Below are 22637 nucleotides of genomic sequence, written 5' to 3'. Positions count from 1 at the left end.
ATTTATAAAAACAGACAATAAATGTGAAATTAGAAGGTCCTGCAAATCCTGGGACATGCGGTCGTCACTCCCACAGCCAAGGTCCCTCTGTCTGCCTAGGGGTATAATGTCCTAATAAAGGATGCCCCACAAACAGCCCTGAAATAAGGAAATCCTATATAATAAAGAACTAATTAGACTGAACAGCAGAACAACCGTCCGGGCGACCTTTGGGACGAAGCCAGGGCTGCGAGGGCCGAGGCCCTTACGCGAATTTCATGCTTCGGGCCTCTAGTTTTCCTATAGCAATCCAACTTGCTCAATCCAAGCTTATCTCCTTATCCTCCAGTTTTAAAGAAACAATTACAGGGACTCTAGACCCCTAAAGCATGTGAGCCACAGGCGACCTCTGCCTTCTGGCCCTGCTTTCCCAGGAACTCCCGACAAGACCTCGCCGTAGCTCACATTTCTGGTGTGCACATACTACTTGGTACATCTCTCTGGGTACAGAGGTTTCCTTCATGCTCCTACAACACTTTCTTGGAGGGGGGCGGGGGGAGGGCGCTTCTATTACGTGGTACTTAAAGTGCTTTTGAGACAGTTTTCCACTGTGTTTTAAAAGCCAGCCCTGGCATGTCTGTAAACATCAGTTCATATTCCTGGAATAGATCTTTTTTGTGTTCCATCCTACTTCCCACAGGGGCACAGATGGCATGTTTTATGTGGTGGCCACTATTTACAAGTCAGCCCCGTGGAGGCCCATGAGATGCCACAAAGGCAGCCCACACAGGAAGACGGCCCCTTGGACACAGACATTTGTCCCGACGGGCCAGGAGTGCCAGGAAAGGACACACCCTCAAAGTACACGGGTGTCTCTGCTGCTGACACACATCCTCTGTCCAGGCCCGGGGGGTCTTGGGCATCCCCAGGAGGCACACGGAGAGGCAGGCTTTGCTGAGTGACGATAGGGTGTGCATAGCCAGTGGCTATAAGCAGAGAAAACAGTACACAAAATGCCCCAAATTGGCTGCAGTTAAAAGCATCAACAAAGCAAATCCTTCTCTGGCCACATTCATTTGCATGTTCATGAGCATCTGCTAGCTGAGTATCAATGTATCTCTCTTTCTATTCTGATGGACGGCCATTAATCACAGTAGACTTGACCTTGTCAGTACTTCAATGAGCGGATAACAGAAGCAGGGTTTTTTTTCTGAGGAGGAGGAGGGTGTGAAGGGGAGAAGAAGCACTTACGCTGAAGAAGCCACTGCTGTCTCTGTCTCAGACTAGGATAGCATTTGCTGAAAATGTCAACAGATTGCTTCTTGAGTTGGAGTTGTGCAGACATCAAAAGCTTATTTTAACAGGGCATTTTACTTAAAATCACTTGGTTGGTGTAGGCATTTAGAATGCCTCTGACTCTATAATTTGGACTAAGAGGTTCTTGTTGAATTTTACTGGTTTAGCATAAATCAGAAGGACATACTGGAATAGACCCCTTCCCATAACCAAAGTCTTTAGGCCATTAATGTAGTAAAATTTGCTCTCTTGTGTTGCATTTTTAGTGGGTTCTCTTTCTTTCCTTTCCTTTTTTTTTTTTTTTTTTTCTTAACGCAGCTTAGTTGCTATGCAGGGGCTTAGCGCTCCTGCATGGGGATCAGTTCCAGACTTTGGTTTGATTTGAAACAAGCCAGGCAAATTTGCCTGAATGTGATTTCAAAAGGTTTTCCTGCATCTCTCATCAGGAGACTGAAGGAAGCTGAAAAGCAAGTCACTATTTGTGTTCAAATAATGCTGGCCTGCTTTCTCCAGTGTTTGTGTGATTCAGTAGACACAGGTCAGGTGGGTGAGCACTGTCCTCTAAGGAGCTACTTTCACCATTTTACTTTTCTTCCAGTGTTTCTTTTTCACTTTCTCCTTCCATATCACACTGATGAGATGTAACTGGAAAAGTTAATGGTAATTGCTCTCATCTCGATTTAGCAAAGAGAGAGAAATGAGTGTAATTTGCAGATGTGAGTGCAGGTCATTACAGGTGTGTTATATTCGTGTATTCATGAGCCCCCCAGGACAGGCATGCTGAGCTATCCAATAACTTTCTTAATGTGTAATTACACACCATCGGACTATAATTGATTAATTGAAAAGAGAATGTAGGCAGATGTGAGGGCAAGACTTCTGCTGCTCATTAAATGAATACGTCCTTGCTTCTCTTTAATAAGTTAAGTGGAACTACTCAAAAGCAATTAAATCAGTAGTGAAGTTCATTAAATTTTAAGTAATTATTGATATTAAATTCTGTAATAAAATTCAAGACTTTGCATATTCTATTTCAAAAAGAATTATAATAATTCTATGGGGAAAATTCAGCAGAATGAGGGTTCCAGAGAAAACTATATCTTGGACCCACTAACATTTCATGTGAAAATCACCTAAGAGAGAGGGAGATGGAAGGGGGAGAGGGTGTTCAACTCTGCTTGTCATTCTAGACCAACCAGAGGGACTGTCTCACTTCAACCTGGAGATGTATTAGTGTTTCCAAAGTAATTCTTTCATTTAAAATCTTAATCATCTACTTGGCACTGGGTGAAAAAGGTGAAGGGATTAAGAAGTACAAATTGGTAGTTACAAAATAGTCACAAGGATGTATATAGTACAACAGAGGGAATATATTCAATAATGTTGCATTATGTATGGTACCAGGTGAGTGCTGGAAAAAACAGGGGGAACGCTTTGTAAAGCATATGATTGTCTAACTACTATGCTGTTCACCTGAAACTAATATAAAATAATGTTGAATGTCAATTGTAATTGAAAAATAAAATTTAAAAACTGAAATATTAATCTAAACATATTTTTAAACCTAATGTCTTGAGTACTACATTTGATGCCTTTTCTTGTAGCTAAATTCAAACATAAACATGAGTATGGAGAGTTGAATGCAATTTGGAGAAAATTCTTCCCAGGCCCTACTCTCTCACTGGGGAAACAAACTTGGGCTTGTTGGGGTGGGAGAGAGGAGGGGATATGCCAGAGTTCAGGGAGGGAGTCACAGAGAGTTCTCAGAGTCCACAGGTGGCTTCCACATCTTCTGCCACTATTCATTCTGCCCAAGAAACTGGTCGGCTCAGAAATGTGTCAGAGAGGAACTAACTCGCCAACGCTGCCACATTCCTGACATTCCTGACACTCCCGACACAGGAGAGACCTTGGAGCCTGAGCAGGCTGTGGAAAAGTGCCAGTGGGAGCCACACCAGTATGGTTGTTCATTTATTCTTATAGTACATGTTTCTTGAGCTCCTATTCAAAGCCTTCATTAGGATGATTTTATATCTATCTATCTATCGATGTGTATCTATATACTATAAAGTAAACATACAAAGATCTTATACAAACTAGAGGTGGAATTCTGTCAAGATGTAGTCCATTTTGCACCCATCCAAGGTGATCTTGTGCCCTGCACATAGTAGGCACTTAATAAAAGCTTGCTGACTGAATGATGGGAGGAATCGATCACATGGGCTCTGAGGAAAGCAGGGGAGTGTGTGGCACTTGCTCAAAGTTCTCTATGTAATTTATGGAAACAGTTAAGAAATGTTAACACTTGGCCCAGATAAGCCAAAAAGATGGTGATGATGGCAGCTGAGAGTGAAGAACTGATTCCAGAACCTTGACGTGTTCCCAGGTTTCTGCTCTAACCATCAGCATCCTTAACAGCCCTGTCATTTCTCTCTTGCAATCTAAAACTTAAAATGCAAGTCCATGTATTGTTGTCATTTTTTTTAAAGAAAGTAGAGTCAACCACATTTATTTTCTAAACTTGTACCAAATCTAAAAATAACTTTGTATGGTTAGTTTCGCAATCTAAAAAGAAATGGTTGTACTTCCATTGTTTACTGGTGCTAACACTTTGATGACATAAGCCAGTCTACTAGACGCAAGATTGTGGGGCTGCTGGTTCCGGGGGGGACCATTGCCATCATGGGTCCCATGAGATGTGTTCCTACTGCAGCCTGACCAGACATAGAGACAGCAAGAGAAATATGTGACTCTTACCATACCCCGAAGGCAGGGAGAAAAGCATTTTACATACACCCTAATTCCTGCTAGAGGAAACATTCCAATCTTCATGCACACATTGTAATTTTAGAAAGCATAATGAAAGCTAAAACTAAATTAGGCTAAATAGGTATATTAGGCTAAGAAAGAACAAAATCAGAGTGTGCAGAAAGACACTAGATCTCCTTTTCTGGTTGCATGTTTTGCTGCTGTAATGTGTCATTTATTGTCCCACAGCTCATTTTAATCTTCAACGGGACCTTGATCATCTGTGAAGGGGAAGCCCAACTCTTTCAAAGAGTTCTAACCACGAGAGATGAGCTCTGGCTTTATCATGTTCAGTAAGTGACATTTTGCTCACATTATTTTAAATTTGTTTCTTTGTTTTTCATTTTTACAACTGTTACAAATCCCAATGTATTCCAGACAGTTAATCACACTAAAAGAAAACTGATTTATCAAATCAATGAAGCGTCTGATTGGTATATTCTGAAACTTGCCAACATATGAACAAAAGATGATGGCCAAAGCAGTGGGTGATGGTGTTCACTTCCAAAAGAAAAGTGGGAGGTACTAAGAAGAATCAGGGAATGTAGGATTATAAGAAATTTAATTTGGGAGATTAACTAGCAAACCCTTTTGGGATGAGTCATTCCTCCAAAATCATTTTCTATTCATCTAATGTTCTATCTTAGTAAACACAATATATTCAATAAGATGAGTTTTCTTTGATGAAGATCCTTGAAAATCTTTAGGTTCATTACTGGAGCAATCCCAGATCTTCTTTTACAGTCTATACAGGCACAAATTGTAAAGAATAAGCTAAGTCCACACAATCGAAAGCTATATATCATAAGCTTTTTTTCTTCCTTTTGAAAAGACAAGGATTCTGAATACTCATGTGAGTCTCACTTATTGACATTTCCTTCTTTCTCTTAAAAGTTGAGTACAAAGGGAACTCATACAAGTTAACAAAAGGAAGATAAACAATCCAATCAAAAAACGGGCAAAGGACCTAAATTGACCCTTTTCAAAAGAGGACATACAGAAGGCCCAGAGACAAATGAAAACATGCTCAAAGTCACTAATCATCTGAGAGATGCAAATCAAAACGACAATGAGGTACCATCTCACACCTGTCAGAATGGCTATCAACAACAAATCAACAAACGGACAAGTGCTGGGGAGGATGTGGAGAAAAAGGAACCCTCGTGCACTGCTGGTGGGAATGCAGACTGGTGCAGCCACTGTGGAGAACAGCATGGAGTTTCCTCAAAAAACTAAAAATGGAACTCCCATTTGACCCAGTAATCCCACTTCTAGGAATATATTCCAATAAACTAGAAACACCAAACAGAAAGGATATATGCACCCCTGTGTTCATAGCAGCACAATTTACAATAGCTAAGATTTGGAAACAGCCTAAGTGCCCATCAGCAGATGAGTAAATTAGAAAACTGAGGTACATCTACACAATGGAATACTATGCTGCTGTAAAAAGGAAGGAACTCCTACCATTCACAATAGCATGGATAGACCTGGAGAGCATTATGCTAAGCGAAATAAGCCAGGCAATGAAAGAAAAATACCACATGATCTCACTCAGTTGTGGAATATAATGAACAACATAAACTCATGAACAAAAACAGATCCAGAGACAGAGAAGAATCAATCAGATGGTCAAGCCTCAGAGGGAATGTAGGGGAGGGTGGAGGGAAGGGGGAGAGATCAACCAAAGGACTTGTATGCATGCATATAAGCCTAACCAATGGACACAGACACTAGGGGGGTGAGGGCACGAGCTGAGGGGTGGGGGGTGGAGCAATAAAGGGATAAGGACACATATGTAATACCTTAATCAATAAAGAAAAAAATAAACTACGAAAAAAAAAAGTTGAGTACAAAAAAAGAGATTGTATTCCCTTTGTTACCTTTTATTGAGTGCTCATTATATGCCACACACTGTATATGGAGTATCTCCTTTAGCTTTTGCAGGAACTCTCAGTGGTGTATACAGCTATTATTTCTATGTTAGAGATGCAGAAACGGGCCTTCCCAAGGCCACAAAGCTAGTAACCACATAGCCAGGAAGTGGACCAGGCCAGCATGATTCAAGGGCCCACATACTACACTGCCTCCCTTGTGCTGTTTTCAGGGGGCAGGGGCGATGGCATTCTTGTAAAGGGAGATTCCATTCCTCGTTAAATTATCCAAATTTAAGAAACTGTTTACCCTACTTTATATTTTTACAGTCTAAATCATACCGATTCCTGAGTCGTTCTGTATCAGAAAGGTTTTGAGCTTCAGTTGCTTGCTTCTACATTGACCCTGTTTTTCTCATTGCACACAACTAGCTGCTCAATTAAGACTGTTGTCCAAAATCTAAATTTACAAACAAATTGCCTTAAGATGAAATCTTGGCCGGTTATTTATATCACATGGCCATGAGAACTCAACGATCAATATTTTTGGACAATCGTCCGCAGTCTCGTCCTCGCCTTCCCAGCTGTGAGAAGCCTCTGTCCTCATGATGGTGTGCCCGGACTGTTTCAGCCGCCTTCCGGAAGGCTCCCTGCTGCCAACCTGGGAAAGCACTGCTTTCATAACAGTGCTCTCCGGCTCGGGTACCTAATATAGATCCCCTTAGCCCGAAACACCAAATGTAAAATTAATGGATTAGTTCTCACTGTTTTTATTATCCGACCACAACCTACCAAGTTACTGCTATTCTCACCACTTTTAAAGTGATGCCAGTCCAGGCAGTCTCTCCACTGGACCCCGTGTACTGGCTGCTCATCTCCCTCACCATCAGTCAACCCGGGGATACCCTGCCATTCCCACCCGCCCTCCAAGGACCAGCCCAGATGCCACCTCCTCTACGAATCTATTCCTGATGGCTCCAGCTGCCATCTCTTCCCCATCAAAGGGCCCTCTACTTCCTCTTTGCACATAGACCATGTTAATATGTATTTCTATTCTCTAATCACCACCCCACCCCACCCCACCCCCCATCCGGCACTTTACACTGGAAGTTCCTATAAGCACAGTTTGCTTGTAAACTCCTGATGAGAAGGGCCCACGTTTTATACTTTGTTTGCACTGCAACGGACTCTGTAGGACAGCACTGAGGAGACCAAAAGACCAATGTCTTCAAAACCTGGGCAGGCACCCAGTCTCAAATTCATTCCACTTTCTGAGCTGTGTCCATGACACCAAATACCCAGATTTTAAAAATCAGTTTTAAATCTTTATAGACATTATCTTCATGCGGCGTGTACAAAAGAATAAATTAGAGATATAAAAAGCTATTCAGACCCAATAAACCAGGGAGGAAATATCCCTCAAGAAAAAGTCTTTGGGGGCTGAATGATCAAAATTGTCTGTCTCCATCAATGCAACTCAATTTTCAACTCGGCTGATTTGATGACAGTCAGAACAGTGTTTAAAAATCAAAATGCTAAGGAAAAAAATGAAAATAAAAATTTCATTACAACTGTCTTTTTCCATGTTATTTACTTTTATGTACTCATATGTAAACATCAAATTATTATAGAAAAAAATACTGCATCAGTGATTGAGATGTCACTGCCATAGGCTGATAAGCACTTTTATAATGCTCTACTTTCATTCTCCTTTACATACCCAGCCATATTTCTAAATAAATTTGCCTTCAGATATTGCATTTTATGTGTGTATATATGCAATGATATTGCATATTTTCAAAATTCAAGCTACCTGGCAAATATGTAAATATTTATCTAAGCCACAAATGGTGTTTAGTTCCCTGAGAGTCTCCTTACACATTTATCAAACAATTTAGAAGTTAAAAGCACCACTTGTTTAAATGGCTATATAACGAATGCCCCCAAAGTATTGCATATATCTTAATAATGCGGATACCTTTTATACAAAGGCCTTATCCTAGCACATGCTTGGTATTTACACACTGCCTCCCTTCCCATCTCAGGCATTGACACTTACGAATATTCCTGTGGTTTTTCCCGACCTGTTCACACAAAGAAGTGTATAACAGACCCTGCTGCAATATCAGAGTCAAATTCAAACTTTCCATTCAAAGCAAACCACACTATATTGAGACCCGAACACTAAAGAACAGCAGAGTATTTCACATACTAAGCTCAGGGTGTGACTTTACCTATACAGGTTGACATTTTGAGTGTGGATTCTAAAATTGGAAGGGTAGGAAATGCACCCACGTGTACTTGTCTCTTCTATCAGTTGGGAACCTAAGAGATGATGGTAATGGAGAGGATAATGAATAGGGGCATCCTAATTTATTAAAAGCAGTTATTTTGTCCCAATGAAATATACAGTTTGTTCTGTTGAGAGAAAGAAATAATTGCTCCTCTACCAATGTATCTTCGTGAAATTCAAGAGAAATATTCATAGATACGCAATCCAAAGTGGAACATTAAGCACATTCTGGACAATGAAGACAAAAGCACTGCTTATTATTTTAAAACTGGCTTCTCTGGGGTATGTCTTAATGGATCCAACGTTTCACTTGAAAGAATGAGCAAAGCCATCTACCAGCTCCACTGAAGGGTAAGTATACACACAGCAGCAACATGCTCAGCCAGGACAACCACAGGCCAACCCTCCGCTCCGCCTTGTCAGTGGCTGGTGCACAATCCAGAACCAACCTTAAGCATTTCCTTCTTACCTGAACTAGAACCAGGGGGATATGTTATTGCATACATTCATTCAACAAAGTATAACTGAGCACCTACCTCCACAGTTCATTAAATCTATATCACCATTGATTAAGATGCCATTCTGTTCTACCACCAGGGAAAAACATAGCCAATTAAAAATGTTTTTCTCATTTGTGCTACGCAATCAATGGTAATATGCAATCCCATTTCTGAGATGCTAAAATGTTTGAAAGGAAAAGTGCCTCTTAGACTCCATGAAACATGGTGTGGGCATGCATGATCCTCAGGGGCACAGCGAGGACAAGAAAGCTCCTGCCCCACAGAGCCCTCAGCCAGAGGGAGCCTCGTCTGGAATTACAAGGTGTCTCAACGCCTGGTTATGTGTGGCCATGCAGGAGGGAGGAGTAGCTAGGAAAGGGCCCTCCAGGAAAGCCCGACACCTCAGACCAGAGGAGCAGGAAGCATACAAAAAACACGATCATTAAAGAAACTTCAAGCCAAATGCAATGAGAAAGTACATTATTTTAAAGACTCTGGTTTGCCTGAATCTGCTCACTTGCAGCTTAACCATGGGCTTCTATCTACCTTCTTCCCTTTTAAAATTCCCTCTCACCAGTCCCACATCTCCACATCCCCATCTCCAATTTCTTGTCTCCTTTATTACTCACATATGTCATTCATCTCAACTCCAAATGTTTTTTATACCCTTTCCCTTTGTCTCCCAAGAGACTTCCATTAGCTTGTTCTTCCAGCCATAAATCAAGCTCATGACTGAATATGATTAATATTAGCTCTGGCTGGTTACTTGCACAATTTTATATTGATAATTGATATCCTATCTGATTTTCTGGTTTTGCTTGATATATGACCTAGAGTTTCCATGAAGCCATCAAAGGCGAATTCTCTTTGGTATTTTAGGTAACTGTTCAGATTTAGCAATTAAAACAACGAGAGGAATTGTGATTGACATCTGACTCCAGTATGCTACTTGTTGGCTAGAATCCTCCAAGATAGCAGATCAGTGCACTCTGCAGACTACAACTGCAACAAATCAAAAGAGCCCAAGCCTTTTAAAAATGACCTTACTCATTACAAAAAGAAATCAAAATCTTCAAAAGAAGAATTAGCACTTATTATACATGATCTATTGCTGTCAGATAAAAATAATACACTCAAAAGCTGGTATCACATTGAAAAGTATGTTTTCTATAGTCTACCAAATTAAAACATATGTTTTGATTCCTTTTCCCTCAATGTATTATGCATTGGGAATCCTCAAACACTGACATGCCTTTCTGAATAAATTCCCCTTCCTAATATTCCCACTGATATCCTCTCTAGCTTCAGAATTCTACAAATGAATTGTTACTATAAGGAAGCTAGAAAATGTGATTCTGAATTAATTTCTTCATTCATTCCCCAAAACATAGATTGAATCCCTTCTGTAGCCCTGAGATGGAACACTGCATCGCACCTGGCTGTCACCCTGAGAAGGTGGCAGTGTGTCTGTCTTGTCCTAAGTATAGGCCAGAGATGTGGGTCAAGCCTCAGCTCTGTGACCCTCTCCTCCCTCCTCCAGAGCAAAGAGTAGCATCTCTCAATTTTAATTCCACACCTGTAAAATGGAAATAGCAATATCTACCAACTTAGCAAAGTTATGGAAAATAAAGAATCTAAAAAGGGCCTGTAAAGACTGAGCACAGTGCTGGCCTGTTGGATGCATCCCATAAAGGATGGTTTCCTGTCTCCTTCCCTTCACAGGATTATCAGATGCACAACCCTTTGCTATTGTAGATACTTCCATGTATAAATTACATTTTTTCCTTTCCTTTGCATTTATTTTTCTTAGTTACATATTTCTAAGATTAAAAATTTTACTATTAAATGGTAGTAAAAGAAGAGTTCCTGGATCATGTAGAGTCTTCCTTGAGAGTTTTATCTATATATATAAAAGCCTAAGCAAGCATTACAACTGAACAACTGGAACAACTGGTCCACCAGTTGCTATGATGCACACTGACCACCAGGGAGCAGACGCTCAACACAGGAGCTGCCCCCTGGTGGTCAGTGTGCTCCCACAGCCAACCTCCCTCAGCCCCTCCCCCCAGGCCAGCCAGCCCCATTGGCCATGATCAGGGGGCCAGCCAGCCAACCTTCTGCAGTCCCCCCCACCCCCAGCCAGGCGGCCCCCCAATAGGCCTCAATTGCCAGCCAGGCTGAAGGACCCCACCATGCACAAATTCGTGCACTGGCCTCTAGTGTGTGTGTGTGTGTGTGTGTGTGTGTGTGTGTGTGTGTGTGTATATATATATATATATATATATGCCTCAGCTCAAAGAATTATCTGCATAATGTATCTTGTCCATCTCACTGTCCACAAGGAAATTCTGTGGCATTTGCATGTAAATATGCCTACTCAAGACTTTCAGATAATCTATTGCTAAAAAATTTGGCCAAGTGGTAGTCTATAATATGATTGAAAGTAAGCAACCTTAGAAGAAATAATTATAATCATAATCACAACATTGATTGAGTGCCAACTGTTTGCCAAATACCATTCTAAGTATCTATGGGTATTCATTCATTTAGACCTCACACCAATCTTATCAGATAGGTAAAACTGTCCTCATTTTATAGATAAGGACACAGAGAGATCCAGTGACTTGCCCAAAGTCTCATGGCCAGTGGGTGGAGTGGTAGAGATTCCTGAATTTGAACCAAACAGCCTGGCTCAAGAGTCTAAGCTCTTCACTCCAATACCATACTATTTCTTGGAATTTTTTTATTCTTCTTGAAAAGTATTCCAACATTACAGTACCTCACAAATCAGCAACATCTGCTATGCAGTCAACAGCATCTCTAGTATCCTCAGCATAAACAGGCAACTGAGTGGATGGTCAGGGGTTTCTCTGAAGTTCTTTGTTCTAAATTAAAATATTACATATGGGCTTCTATCCAAACCAATTAGGAAGAAACTCTTTAAAGAGAGTCTACAGAAAAAAGGCAAGTACTCCCAGCACCTGCCTAACATTACAAATAAACTAATGCCACCTTCTAGCTCCATTTTATTAGTAATAAGACTACTGCTTATTAAACATTCATTGCATGGCAGGCATACTAAGTCCTTCATAGACATGATCTTGCTTACTCCTCAAAACGACCCCAGGAGGTAGGTACTGTAATTTATCCTCATTTTATTGATAAAGACACTGGGCTCAGAGCAGATAAGAAACGTGCTCAGGTTGCAAACTGGTCTATCTACAGAGCTGGGGTCAAGCACTCACTCTTACCCACCACACCACGGGGTCTCCCTTGAAGAACACATGGTCCCTAACACCTCTCTCTGGCTCTAAGAACCACTGCCGTGTACTGTGTGAAAAGCCAGCATGAAGCCCAAACCACTATGCCTCTGATATTTTTGTGCAATGGCCATGAAACTAGGCAAAGATCTCCATGCCAGGAACCAAGGATTGCCAAGCAAATCAGGCTCCCTGGCCCTAAGAAAAGTCCTTTTACCAGGGCAGAGGCTGGGGAACTCTAGCCCTCCCCCTGATGGCTTCTCCCCCAAATACACTAAAAAAAACACGAGTTAAAAGAGGGTTTGCATGGGTGGGAGGTGAAGGCAGATGGTCTACTGTGGTACAGAGGGTCTTTGTATAAGACAAGAAGGCTCTGGAACCACGAGACCATAGCCACCGTGAGAGCCAAGAGGCTGAAAAGAAAGAGAGAGAAGCAGCAGACCCAGCTGGGGAGTGAGGTGAAACAAGGCACAGATGGAAGCCGAGGAATGAGCAGGTGACAGGACGGCTTAAGCAGACTCCACCCCTCTATTTGGGCTAAAGCCTAGATGGTCTTGCTGGGGAGCACACTGTGCTACCTTTATTGGACATGACCTGGCTCAATCTCATGTTGATCCATGTCTTTCTAAAAAGTTTTATTTTTCTCAAACATAATTCAGAAAACTGGAGGTGCACAATCGCCCCCCACTAAAGGGAACTAGAGGGTGAGAGGAAAAGTGGTGGGCTAGGCCAGTGGTCAGCAAACTGCGGCTCATGAGCCACATGCGGCTCTTTGGCCCCTTGAGTGTGGCTCTTCCACAAAATACCACGTGCGGGCACGCATGTACAGTGCGATTGAAACTTCGTGACCCATGCGCAGAAGTCGGTTTTCGGCCAGGGCAAGTCTATTTTGAAGAAGTGGCATTAGAACACTCAAGGGGACAAAGAGCCGCATGTGGCTCGCGAGCCGCAGTTTGCCGACCACTGGGCTAGGCCAACGCTCTCTAGACAGCAACCAGCCCTGGGTTTTTCTGGGTCATTTTACACTTTGGGGGCTTTCACTATTACTCTGTCAGGAAACTGGGCACACAGAGTACTCTATATATGCATATGTCATGTGATACTTAATTTTATGACGGGAGGCCGAGTGTGTCACCTGGAATTTGAATTCTCAGTGCCAGTGCTGCTCAGTGGCAACATCAAAGAAACTATACAAATTCAAGTTGAGCTGGGTCATGAATCTGGCTTCCTGTGGGGGGAGGGGGGGTACTGTTGGTTAATTGCGCCCACTTTGAAAAGCTTATCAAGTTTCAGGTGAAATGTGGCAGTTTCTATCACCTTTTGGTCATTCGCATTATGTCCCCATGCTCTAGCAGGAAAGTTCTAACAACAGCTAGGATGTGACAGCAATCCATAATTTCTCCTCATTGCTGCATAAGAGAGCTGGGCTGGGCTGCAAAGAGAGCTGCTCTTACCCTATATATTAAAAGGCTAATACGCAAATTGACCGAACTGCCAACGACCACCAGGGGAAAGACGCTCAATGCAGGAGCTGCCCCCTGGTGGTCAGTGCGCTCCCACGGGGGAGCGCCGCTCAGCCAGAAGCAAGCTCAGGGCTGGCGTGTGCAGCAGCAGTGGTGGGAACCTCTGCCACCTCTGGGCAGCACTAAGGACCCCTTGGGGGATGTCTGCCTGCTGGCTATCCCCTGAGGGGTCCTGGACTGCGAGAGGGCACAGGCCAGGCTGATGGACCCCCCCACTCCCAGTGCACGAATGTCGTGCACTAGGCCTCTAGTTTTTAAATAAATGCATTTAGAACCAGGGGCCTGAGCGTGAAGAAGACTCAAGTCTTCACCTGGCACCGTGGTATGTTTTTCAGCACAAGGGCTTTTTTTTTACTGGATCTGACTGTCCAAGTCTTACAAGGTTGTGCTGAGCAGGGAGGGAAAAGAAAACTGGGTAACCAACTTTGTTTTACGTATACATTGTCCCAAAGCTCCAATTCCCCAATGAATTATTTCCAGACAGAGAAGTGGGGTGCTAAAGTGTTTACAAAAGAACAAGCAAACAAATAGATTGGCTTCACAATATTCCAGCAGAATAAAAGGGGGTAGGGGGGTTGGGTTGAGGGTAAAGGGATAGATGAAGCAAGATTAAGAATTGATCTTTGTTGGAGCTGAATGACAGGTATATGGGCTGTCACCATATGACTGTCTATTCTACTTTTGTGTATGTTGGAAATATTCCGTAATAATTTTTTTTTTTTAATCCACAGAAGTACTAGGAGTTTCCATGAAGTACAACTACTTATGTCCAGACTTGCTAGGGTGGGGTCAGTTACTGACACCTCTGCAAATGGACCGCCTGCCAACTCACTCCTTATCCTTCAAGTATTCTACCCTCCAGCCAACCTAGATGCCAACTGAGGTGTGGGTCACCTGGCCTGTACTTTCCCACCTCCTCGCCTTTGCCCATGCTATTTCCCTCTGCCTGGAACCCCTCTCCTCTTATACCCCTGCTCCGACTATCAAAATCCAACCCATGTAAGGCCTAGATCAAAGCTATCCCCTTTGGAAAGTCTCTAATTACTGCATGTGGAAGTAATCTCTTCCTCCTGAGGACTCCAGAGCTTTGCCTGTGCTCTCCTGGGGCACAGCTCACTGGGTAATGATAACAGTCATGAGAATAAGAAGAATCATAATAATAGCAGCTAATATGTTACTGTGTGCCAGGCACTTTAAGTATGTCATCACTTTCAATCCTTACAACATCCTCTGCGGTTACTACCATTTATTATTACATTGAACAGATGAAGATCTGAAGCTCGGAGAAGTCCAAGGGTGAAACAGATCCAACGTGACGTGATGCCAGATGTGGCGCCATAAATGTTAAGCCTTTGTGCCCATGATCCTCACGCTATACCGTCAGAGTGACGTAGCGTAAATTAAAGTCTAGCTGGGGCAAAATTCTAACCTTCAGAAAGATCTGAGAGTCCACGTTCCTGATGACTGTAAGACTGTTTAGCCTCGTCTTCCTACTGAATTGTGAGCTCCTTCAGGGCAGGGACTGGGCCTTATTCTATGTTGTGTGTCCACAAGCACGGTCTGGTGTGGTGCCTTACACACAGAAGATGCTCCATAACGTCTTGTTAACTGCACCCTGGATTACTACAGAGCTGTCTGTGTTCGCAGTGCCGAGGAAGCACTAGGTCCAGTAATCTACCTGTCTGCCTGCACAAGGAAATGAGATGGAAATCAGCCCCCTGGACTGCCTTAAGCATCTCTCCTCCCCAACATCTCCCAGCATGTCCAGAAGGCCACGAAACTAAAATAGTTATCTTCTCCCTATGCTGGCACTGTAAGTGACCAGAAAGAATTCTTCCCCGTGCTATTTTTGTTCACCTCCCAGCTGTGGGTCCCTCCCTCTCCCTCTGTAAACCCCCATCCCTCACAGCCTTAGGAAACGCCAAGGGAGTTGGACTTTGTCTAGATAATGTCTTGGGAATCTGAAACTGAGGAAGACAGGCTGATCCCGCCCCCCACCACCCCCAACTCCCAAGTTTCCTTTCTCTTACTTCCCCTTTCAGACTTGCTAAACCTGCTTTCTTCCCAACCAAACTACACTGCATCGTTGCTGCTGTTCTTTGACTATAGTTGGACCTTCTTCCTGAATGCAGTGATGTTCTCTGGACGGGCCCTAAACACTTGGGGAATAGGCTCAGTTGCCTTCAGTTCCTTCCCCCAAACCCTTTCCACATTTTTCTTCTAGCTACAGTCTTCTCCCTCCAAGGACCCTGCTAATGTTGTGACTCTGCAAGGTCTTACTCCCAGCTGGCTCTCAGGAACTGAGAAAGTACTGGCTGATGAGAAGGTGTGAGCTCATAATATGATTAAGGCCCTCCTCTCTAGCTCTTCATCCAACTCCCACCATCGATATGAGCATTTCCATCGAGGAAAGGAGAAGGCCTAGTCCCAAAAGAATGCGGCAATAATGGTAAAGGGACCAACACTGGTGTTGAAATTTGGGGCAAAGGGTTCGCCTTCCAGCCATGAGCTCCTTATCACCTGGGAGCCTAGAAGTAACCTGTGCCCTCAATGCTTTCTCGTAAGAGCTATTGGCACCCCCAGGACACCCCCCGCCCCCCACTTTGTAAACTGCCCACTGCTCTTGCTGCAGTGAGCCATGCACGATGGCAGAACCACCCTTAAGCTAAGAAAGCACTTTGGAGCGGGCCTGCAACCTCCTCTCGTGAATTTGCTCTGAGCTGCACTAAGAACTCTCAGAGGACTTCCTGTTTCTTTCTTAATAATGAACAGGTCTCTTTCATATAGAAGCAAAGCTTCTCAGGGCTTCCTAACCAGCCAAAAACCACTGCTTCTCTTCAGCTAAAAAAATAAATAAAATAAATTGATTTCTCCTTGGAGACATAAGCTTACTTGTTGTTTTTTTTTTCTTCTCCTTTTTCTCTTATCATATGCTGACCAAAATAAAACATTTCCAACAGTGGCTTAGAAGAACTAAGATTGTACCAATCTCTCAAAACGACTGCCAACACAATGCTGTGCTTAAGCACAGCAAGGGCTAAACATACATTTCCTCTAAAGATAGCTGAAGAACACTTCACATGTACGTTTTACTTTTCCTCTAGTATACAATGACCACAACCAAGACTCGGGCACATTCATTTTTCTAGTAAATAGAAAAAACAAAAACAAAAAACAAATATGGCATAGCACTCGTAACAATTTATCCAAAAAGTAGTAAGTGACTCCCCAAAGCATTCTGATACCAAAACATAGCCTACATGGCCCCTCTGGTTTCCTGCTGGATAACATTAAAACGGAACCGAATGAAAAGGGTTTCCCCCGAAGAGGTAATGCTAGCAGGCCTGGAAGCTTAAGAGCCCTAAGATAAAATACAAGGCAGCTCCATTTTCAGGGGGAAAACTGCATTTACAAGCAGCAAATTTGCCTGCGGATTGGCTGGTCAAGGGACTCCACGCAGAGAATGAGGGGTGCTATTGTAACCGCGCAGACGGTGGGGCTGGGAAAGGAGTTTCTTGCTGTCAACATCTAACTACTGCGGCTGGACTGGGTAAAAGCTGTATTTTTCTCTCTTCTCCTGCTCTTTGGACACTTTGTGTTTAATGAATACTTGGTATCAGAGCTAAGTCCAAACACTGTTACATGTGGGATTTCCTAATGCTGAGACCTGGCAGGGCGGCACTGTGTTCTGCCAAAAAACTAAACAGGAATGAGACTACCTCGAAATGTAACAACTGGGCATCCTCGTTCTCTTTCAGCGTTTTCATTTAGTGGGAGCAAATGCGTTGCTTTAATGCAATTGAAAAGAAAAGAACATTTTGGGACAACATAGCTCGATCCCTCATAAAGCTTCATTTTCCAAAGCAGTATGTGAATCTCTAAATAAATGACAATTCATTCTCTGTTTACTTTAGGTAAACAGAAAACGCATTGCGGAGTACTCATTTTCAAACGCTAATCAAGAACATTAGGTCCCAACAGATTCATTTAATAGAAATATAATAGGCATTCCTGCTTGCTTTTCATCTTGTCTCGCTGTAAATGCTAAAATGAACAGCAAATTAACCCTGCGTTGGAACGGAGTCCCTGTCACAGCTGATATCCTCTCTCTCACGACTTGTAAACATCCCCGCATCCTGTCGCTGCTTTGACTTCTGCTTAGGAGAGACGAAAGTGCCTGATTGAGTTTGGCAAGAGGCTGTAGGAATACTTGAATGCTAAAGGGAGTACTGCATGTCAACCCTGCTATCTTTCCTAGGAGAACAAAATATTACCACGTCGTCTCCTAAAATAGTGTACAATTAGGAAGTAGGAGGAGGGTGGGGGTGGGACTGTTTTTTTCCAAGCTCCATGTAATCAACTGCATTTCTCTATATTTTTAACTTTACTAGCCATTCTCCAAACGGCTGCTTATAAACTACTATACAAAACAAGCTAATAAAGACAGGGCCATCCAAGCTCTATAATCAGATATAAAAGATTTGCAAACAACTTGAGATCTTATAATTAATATTCAGAGATATCAGAATTAGCATTTAGAACTCTATACAGAAAAAACTATAATACTTCATAAATTATGTAATAATGAACAAACCCTTTCAAAAACTGTTTTCACTGTGCTAAAGTAACATTCTAGACTTGTTGTAAGTATATTATTCTTACAAGTAGTTCGCAGTTATTCTTGAAGGCAAGCCTTGGAGTTTCCTTAGCATAGTGCTGCTGGGGGAAATTTTCAGCATGTCCATCTTCATCTCTAGCCTGAAGGGAAATATAATGGCCTATTTAGGGACTTACAAATAATGGAAGAAAAAAAAAAAGCTAAAAGCATAACAGCTCAGATCATTAAACAAACGGGAATCCAGAAATAACAACATCATTAAGAAGTTTGTTTAAACACGCAGTATGCCTTTTACATATCAAAATTTGGGCTTTATTTTTCTTTACATGGTTTAGTTTGAACATGCAAATTCCTTGTGGTGCAATATTTAACATGTTTAAATATTAAGCAAACCAACATAAAATAATTTTGTTGGAAATTGCCACCACTTCAGTCTTTCAGTGACTTTGGTTGTACGTTTAGGATTATCTGACATACATATGTGTTTAAACTTTTTGGCATGCTTAAGCAATCTCTAGATAATGCACTTTAAAAAAATTCTGATAGCAAGGCCATAAGAAAAGCAATTTGCATAGTTATATTTTGCATTGTAATACTATTAGAGATAAACTGATTCCCCTCGATTTTTAAATAAAAATCCGAAAGGAGCAATGATCTCGTAAGAACAATGATTCTTCAATCAAATGCAGTAAAAAATAGATTTAGTTAAGAAGCTGCATTAAAAGTTACTGGTTATTTTGATCTACGCTGTTAATTAAGAAAGCTGAAGTGTACATGGAGACATGAACAGAACCCATCAGCAATACCGCTTGCATACAGTCTTCTCTTTCTAATCTCCACCGGTTGCTGGTTTGGAGTTGGAGAGAAGGGAGAGGTAGGTGAAAGGAGGCGTGTCTGCAGCACACTCATTAAATCACTCATTTAGGTGACACTTGCACTCCGCTCTGCTCTCATCTCATCGTAGCCCTAACTGCTCTCTCCTTCCTGGCCTCCTGAAATTCACAGCTGAGCTGTCTCCCTCACATATGGCTTGCATATAATTATGCATATTCCATTTTGCACTGCATTAAAATGATGAGCTCCTGGCTCCCTGCCAGCTGGTTTTTAAAAGCCCAAGTGAAGTAGGAAAGAGGAGAGAAACACAGGGAGAGCTGCACAGGAAGCAGCAGGTAGTTCTGTCTGCTGTCTCTTTAGATAAAATGTATGTCTGGCACCAAGGGAGCAGCTGAGAACTACCTGTTGTGATGTATGGATGGAGGCGGAGGAAACAATGAGCGCGCGTCTGAGGCACGGCGATGACAGCGCCCGTGGGTTGTTTCTCCCCTAATGGAGTGAAATCTTCCCGCTGACAAGCGTCACTCAGAGCTCCTGAGCTGGACGGGGATTGTCCTTCTAGAAAGGGATCCGTATTTGGTGCAATCGAGAATGGATAGCCTTTGTTTTTAATAAAGGTTTCTGCTACTCATGGCAGGGTGGGAACTGGATTCAATTTGGAAGTGGAATGTCACAGGCGGTAATATGTGGGCTTCGAGAAGTTTGTGAGGGGGAGAGGAGAGATGGCTCTGTTTTGGTTTCATTTTTGAGGTTGATCAATATCGCTGGGATTTAGTGCCTTTGTATGGTACCCCCACCACCACCACCACCACCACCGCCACCACCACCACCACCGCCCAATCAGAGTAAAATAAAAACACAGTGAAAAGACTGGACTACATGTGACGGAGAAACCAGTGATGTTCCTTCTCACTGCATCAGTGCTAGTCCGCAGCTCCATGAGGGTTTCACATCGCCTTAAAGGGGGCCCGTGTTAATGTGGAGTGTATACGAAAGGGCAGGTGTAAGAAGGTAGTAAAATGCTGATGGGCAGGACAATGTCAGATTCCTCACAGCTGAAACGTAAGCCACTCTGTGAGGCACAGGTCTTTCGAAGGCAGGGGTATCTTTTTTATCTCTCTTACTCTGCCAGGCCCCGTGCCTTATTTTCACTCGATACTTAACAAACATTTAGGTGATGGGGGGAAAAAACCCCATACAAGGATTGTAACTAGACCCTACCATAAACAACTCTGTAGAAAAATGCCACCTCAAAATATGCTAAGCTTGGTGGGAGGTTTATTATTTTCCTGATGCACTGGAATACATATGCTTGGAAACACACTTTGCAGATAGTTTACGAGGGCTACTATTTACATATGTACGTCTACACTCAATATATATGTATCTTGTGTATAAATATTCATAAGGTGGAATATGTTTATTATGCATGTACTATCTATACACATTCATACACACCAGATGCCTGGGGATATTTTCAACATTAGTGGGAAACATACATTCATTCCACTTATATGTAAGGTGCTCACAGGGCTTTTTATGTGTTTTAAAGGAAGAAAACAAATCGAAGGCTTGAATGTGCTTCCTCAAAAAGGCTACGGATTTCATATAAAGCCTCATAATCTAGGAGGTTAAGTAAAGCAGCAGCGTAAGAGACCGGAGAGGGGATTTGCGGTGGTTGGAAGTGGAGACAGAACGCAAGACACTTGCTTCTTTATTGAGACTTGTATCTGCCTCTGCAGCCAACTCCCAGGGCCGTGGGCACGCTCTGCCTCTGACAACCAACCTGATTCTGGGCCCAGGGAGCGCCGCTGGCCGTGTTTCCACCGCGCGCCACAGATGGAAAGCGCACAGCGTGCCGGGAGACAGGCACGACCACCCCACGTGGGTGTGCACACACACACTCACACTCCTGTCTCCAAAGTGGCTCTCTGTGCATCCTGAAGATTGTTAAGGTAAATTTTTCTATCATTCTTACCTGGCTAAAGTAAAATGATCTCATGCGTGTATGGCAGTAGTTCTCTATACTGGCTGCCTGTTAGAATCATCTGGGCTGGTTCTTTTTCTAACATATTGGTCACCTTTCTAAGATCCTGATTTAATTGGTCCAGAGTGTTTTTGTGGGTTTTGTGTTGTTGTTGTTGTTTTTAATAAAAAGCTCCCAGGTGATGGTAATGTTCAGGCGGGGCTGAGAACACTGATCTAAGGAGAGTGCCAACTGGTATCAGGAGGAGGCTCTTGGCAGTTTTCAGAACAGTCTCCAACTACATCGGAGTAACCTGCTCGAAACCCCCCTGAGGTGGGTCTCACCCTAAAGATTCAAGAAATGACTTGACTAGCTACTTGTGGGTAAAAAATTATCTTTAGTTTCTGGTGTAACGAATAATCTTAGAAGAACTACTAGACCCTTCGTAAGAGGCCTTCCTGGGCCTCTTGAACCAAGTCCCATATCTCCACTCTGCCCTCTCTTGGACGAGGCACAGGTGCGCCTTCCGCTGCGTGGTGGGATGTTGGCCTCTTTCACTAGACTGGGAGCTCCCTGAGGGGAGGATGGTGGAGCCACGGCCGGGTACGCAGTAAGTGCTCTGGAGGTGTGGGTTCCATCATCATTCCACAGCAGCAACTTGGTGACAATGACAGACAAAATCTGAGGGAACTTCCTTACCCTCCATGTCAAATCATGTTACAACATTTTAGAACCTCTTATACAGGGAAGCCAGGGCCTTCTTCTCCATCTGTCCCATTTGGGCTGGCAGACAATAAGATCTGCCGGCGGGGGCAGGGAGGAAGACAGAGAGAGCTGATGACCCCTTCAGGGAGGGGTGTTTGAGCCCTGAAGATGCTCAGAGTCACCGGTCATGGTAATAGTATAAAGCCGGCCGGCATTCAGCTGGCCTTATTAGTGTTCTTAAACCCTCTGTGGACGATGCCTTCTCTAATTGCCTGTCTCGGGCAGACCACCCTACTGCCAGCTCTGGGGATCCACGGGCCAGGAGGCCTGTGCTGATGTCTGACTTTGTTCTGGAATGACCCGTTCTAACATAGGAAATGCCCAGCTAGTCATAATGAACTAACTCTCTCCATGTGTCCTATTCTCACAGCCTTATCCTAACATATTAGGACTTGCATGCCAACCATGGGGAAAAGCAAATGGGAAACTATCGTTTTGCGTTTGACTACAAATGTGATTGTCAGACCAAAGGTGCATTTCTGCTCTATTATTCTAAGACACCTTTACTTCTGCCATCAAACAGAAGTAAAAATTAAAAGTCTTCAATTAAACTGCAAGGAGATTTCCCCATCTTGCTGACAGCCATTCATCCATTCTCATGCTGTGCCTAGCATTTGAATAAATACTAGGTTAGGTGAGCAACTTAGACTAACTGCCTCTCTACTTCAAAAATCCCTGGCTTAAACAAACTTTGCCTTCACCCCTCTTTCCCTGTGAATCATCACTAACTCACTTTTTTACTTTGTTTCCCACAACAATCGTTAGTGCTCTTTCAAAGAATCTGCTTCTTCCTTGGGCCAAAGTCTGGGTGCCATGTGCATATTCAAGCAAGAGCAACATTCCTTCTCCTCGGGAAGACTCCTCTAGACAATGCGGGACCTTCTAAACACAGCTCCACCCACCCTCCCCAGAAAAGGGAGC

General features: G+C 43.0%; 1 protein-coding gene across 1 annotated transcript in view; it reads right to left on the bottom strand.

Moving 5' to 3' along the window:
• The window catches only part of SOBP (sine oculis binding protein homolog), a 140511-nt gene that overhangs the window by 31084 nt on the left and 86790 nt on the right, over positions 1-22637 (bottom strand). The window contains exon 5 of the mRNA XM_054722094.1: positions 18196-18291. Coding sequence (XP_054578069.1) covers positions 18196-18291 — 96 coding nt within the window. The remainder of the gene's footprint in view (positions 1-18195; positions 18292-22637) is intronic.

This window comes from Eptesicus fuscus, chromosome 10 (genome assembly GCF_027574615.1).
Source record: "Eptesicus fuscus isolate TK198812 chromosome 10, DD_ASM_mEF_20220401, whole genome shotgun sequence".
Lineage (NCBI taxonomy): Eukaryota > Metazoa > Chordata > Mammalia > Chiroptera > Vespertilionidae > Eptesicus > Eptesicus fuscus.
This window is presented reverse-complemented; position numbering and strand designations above follow the sequence as displayed.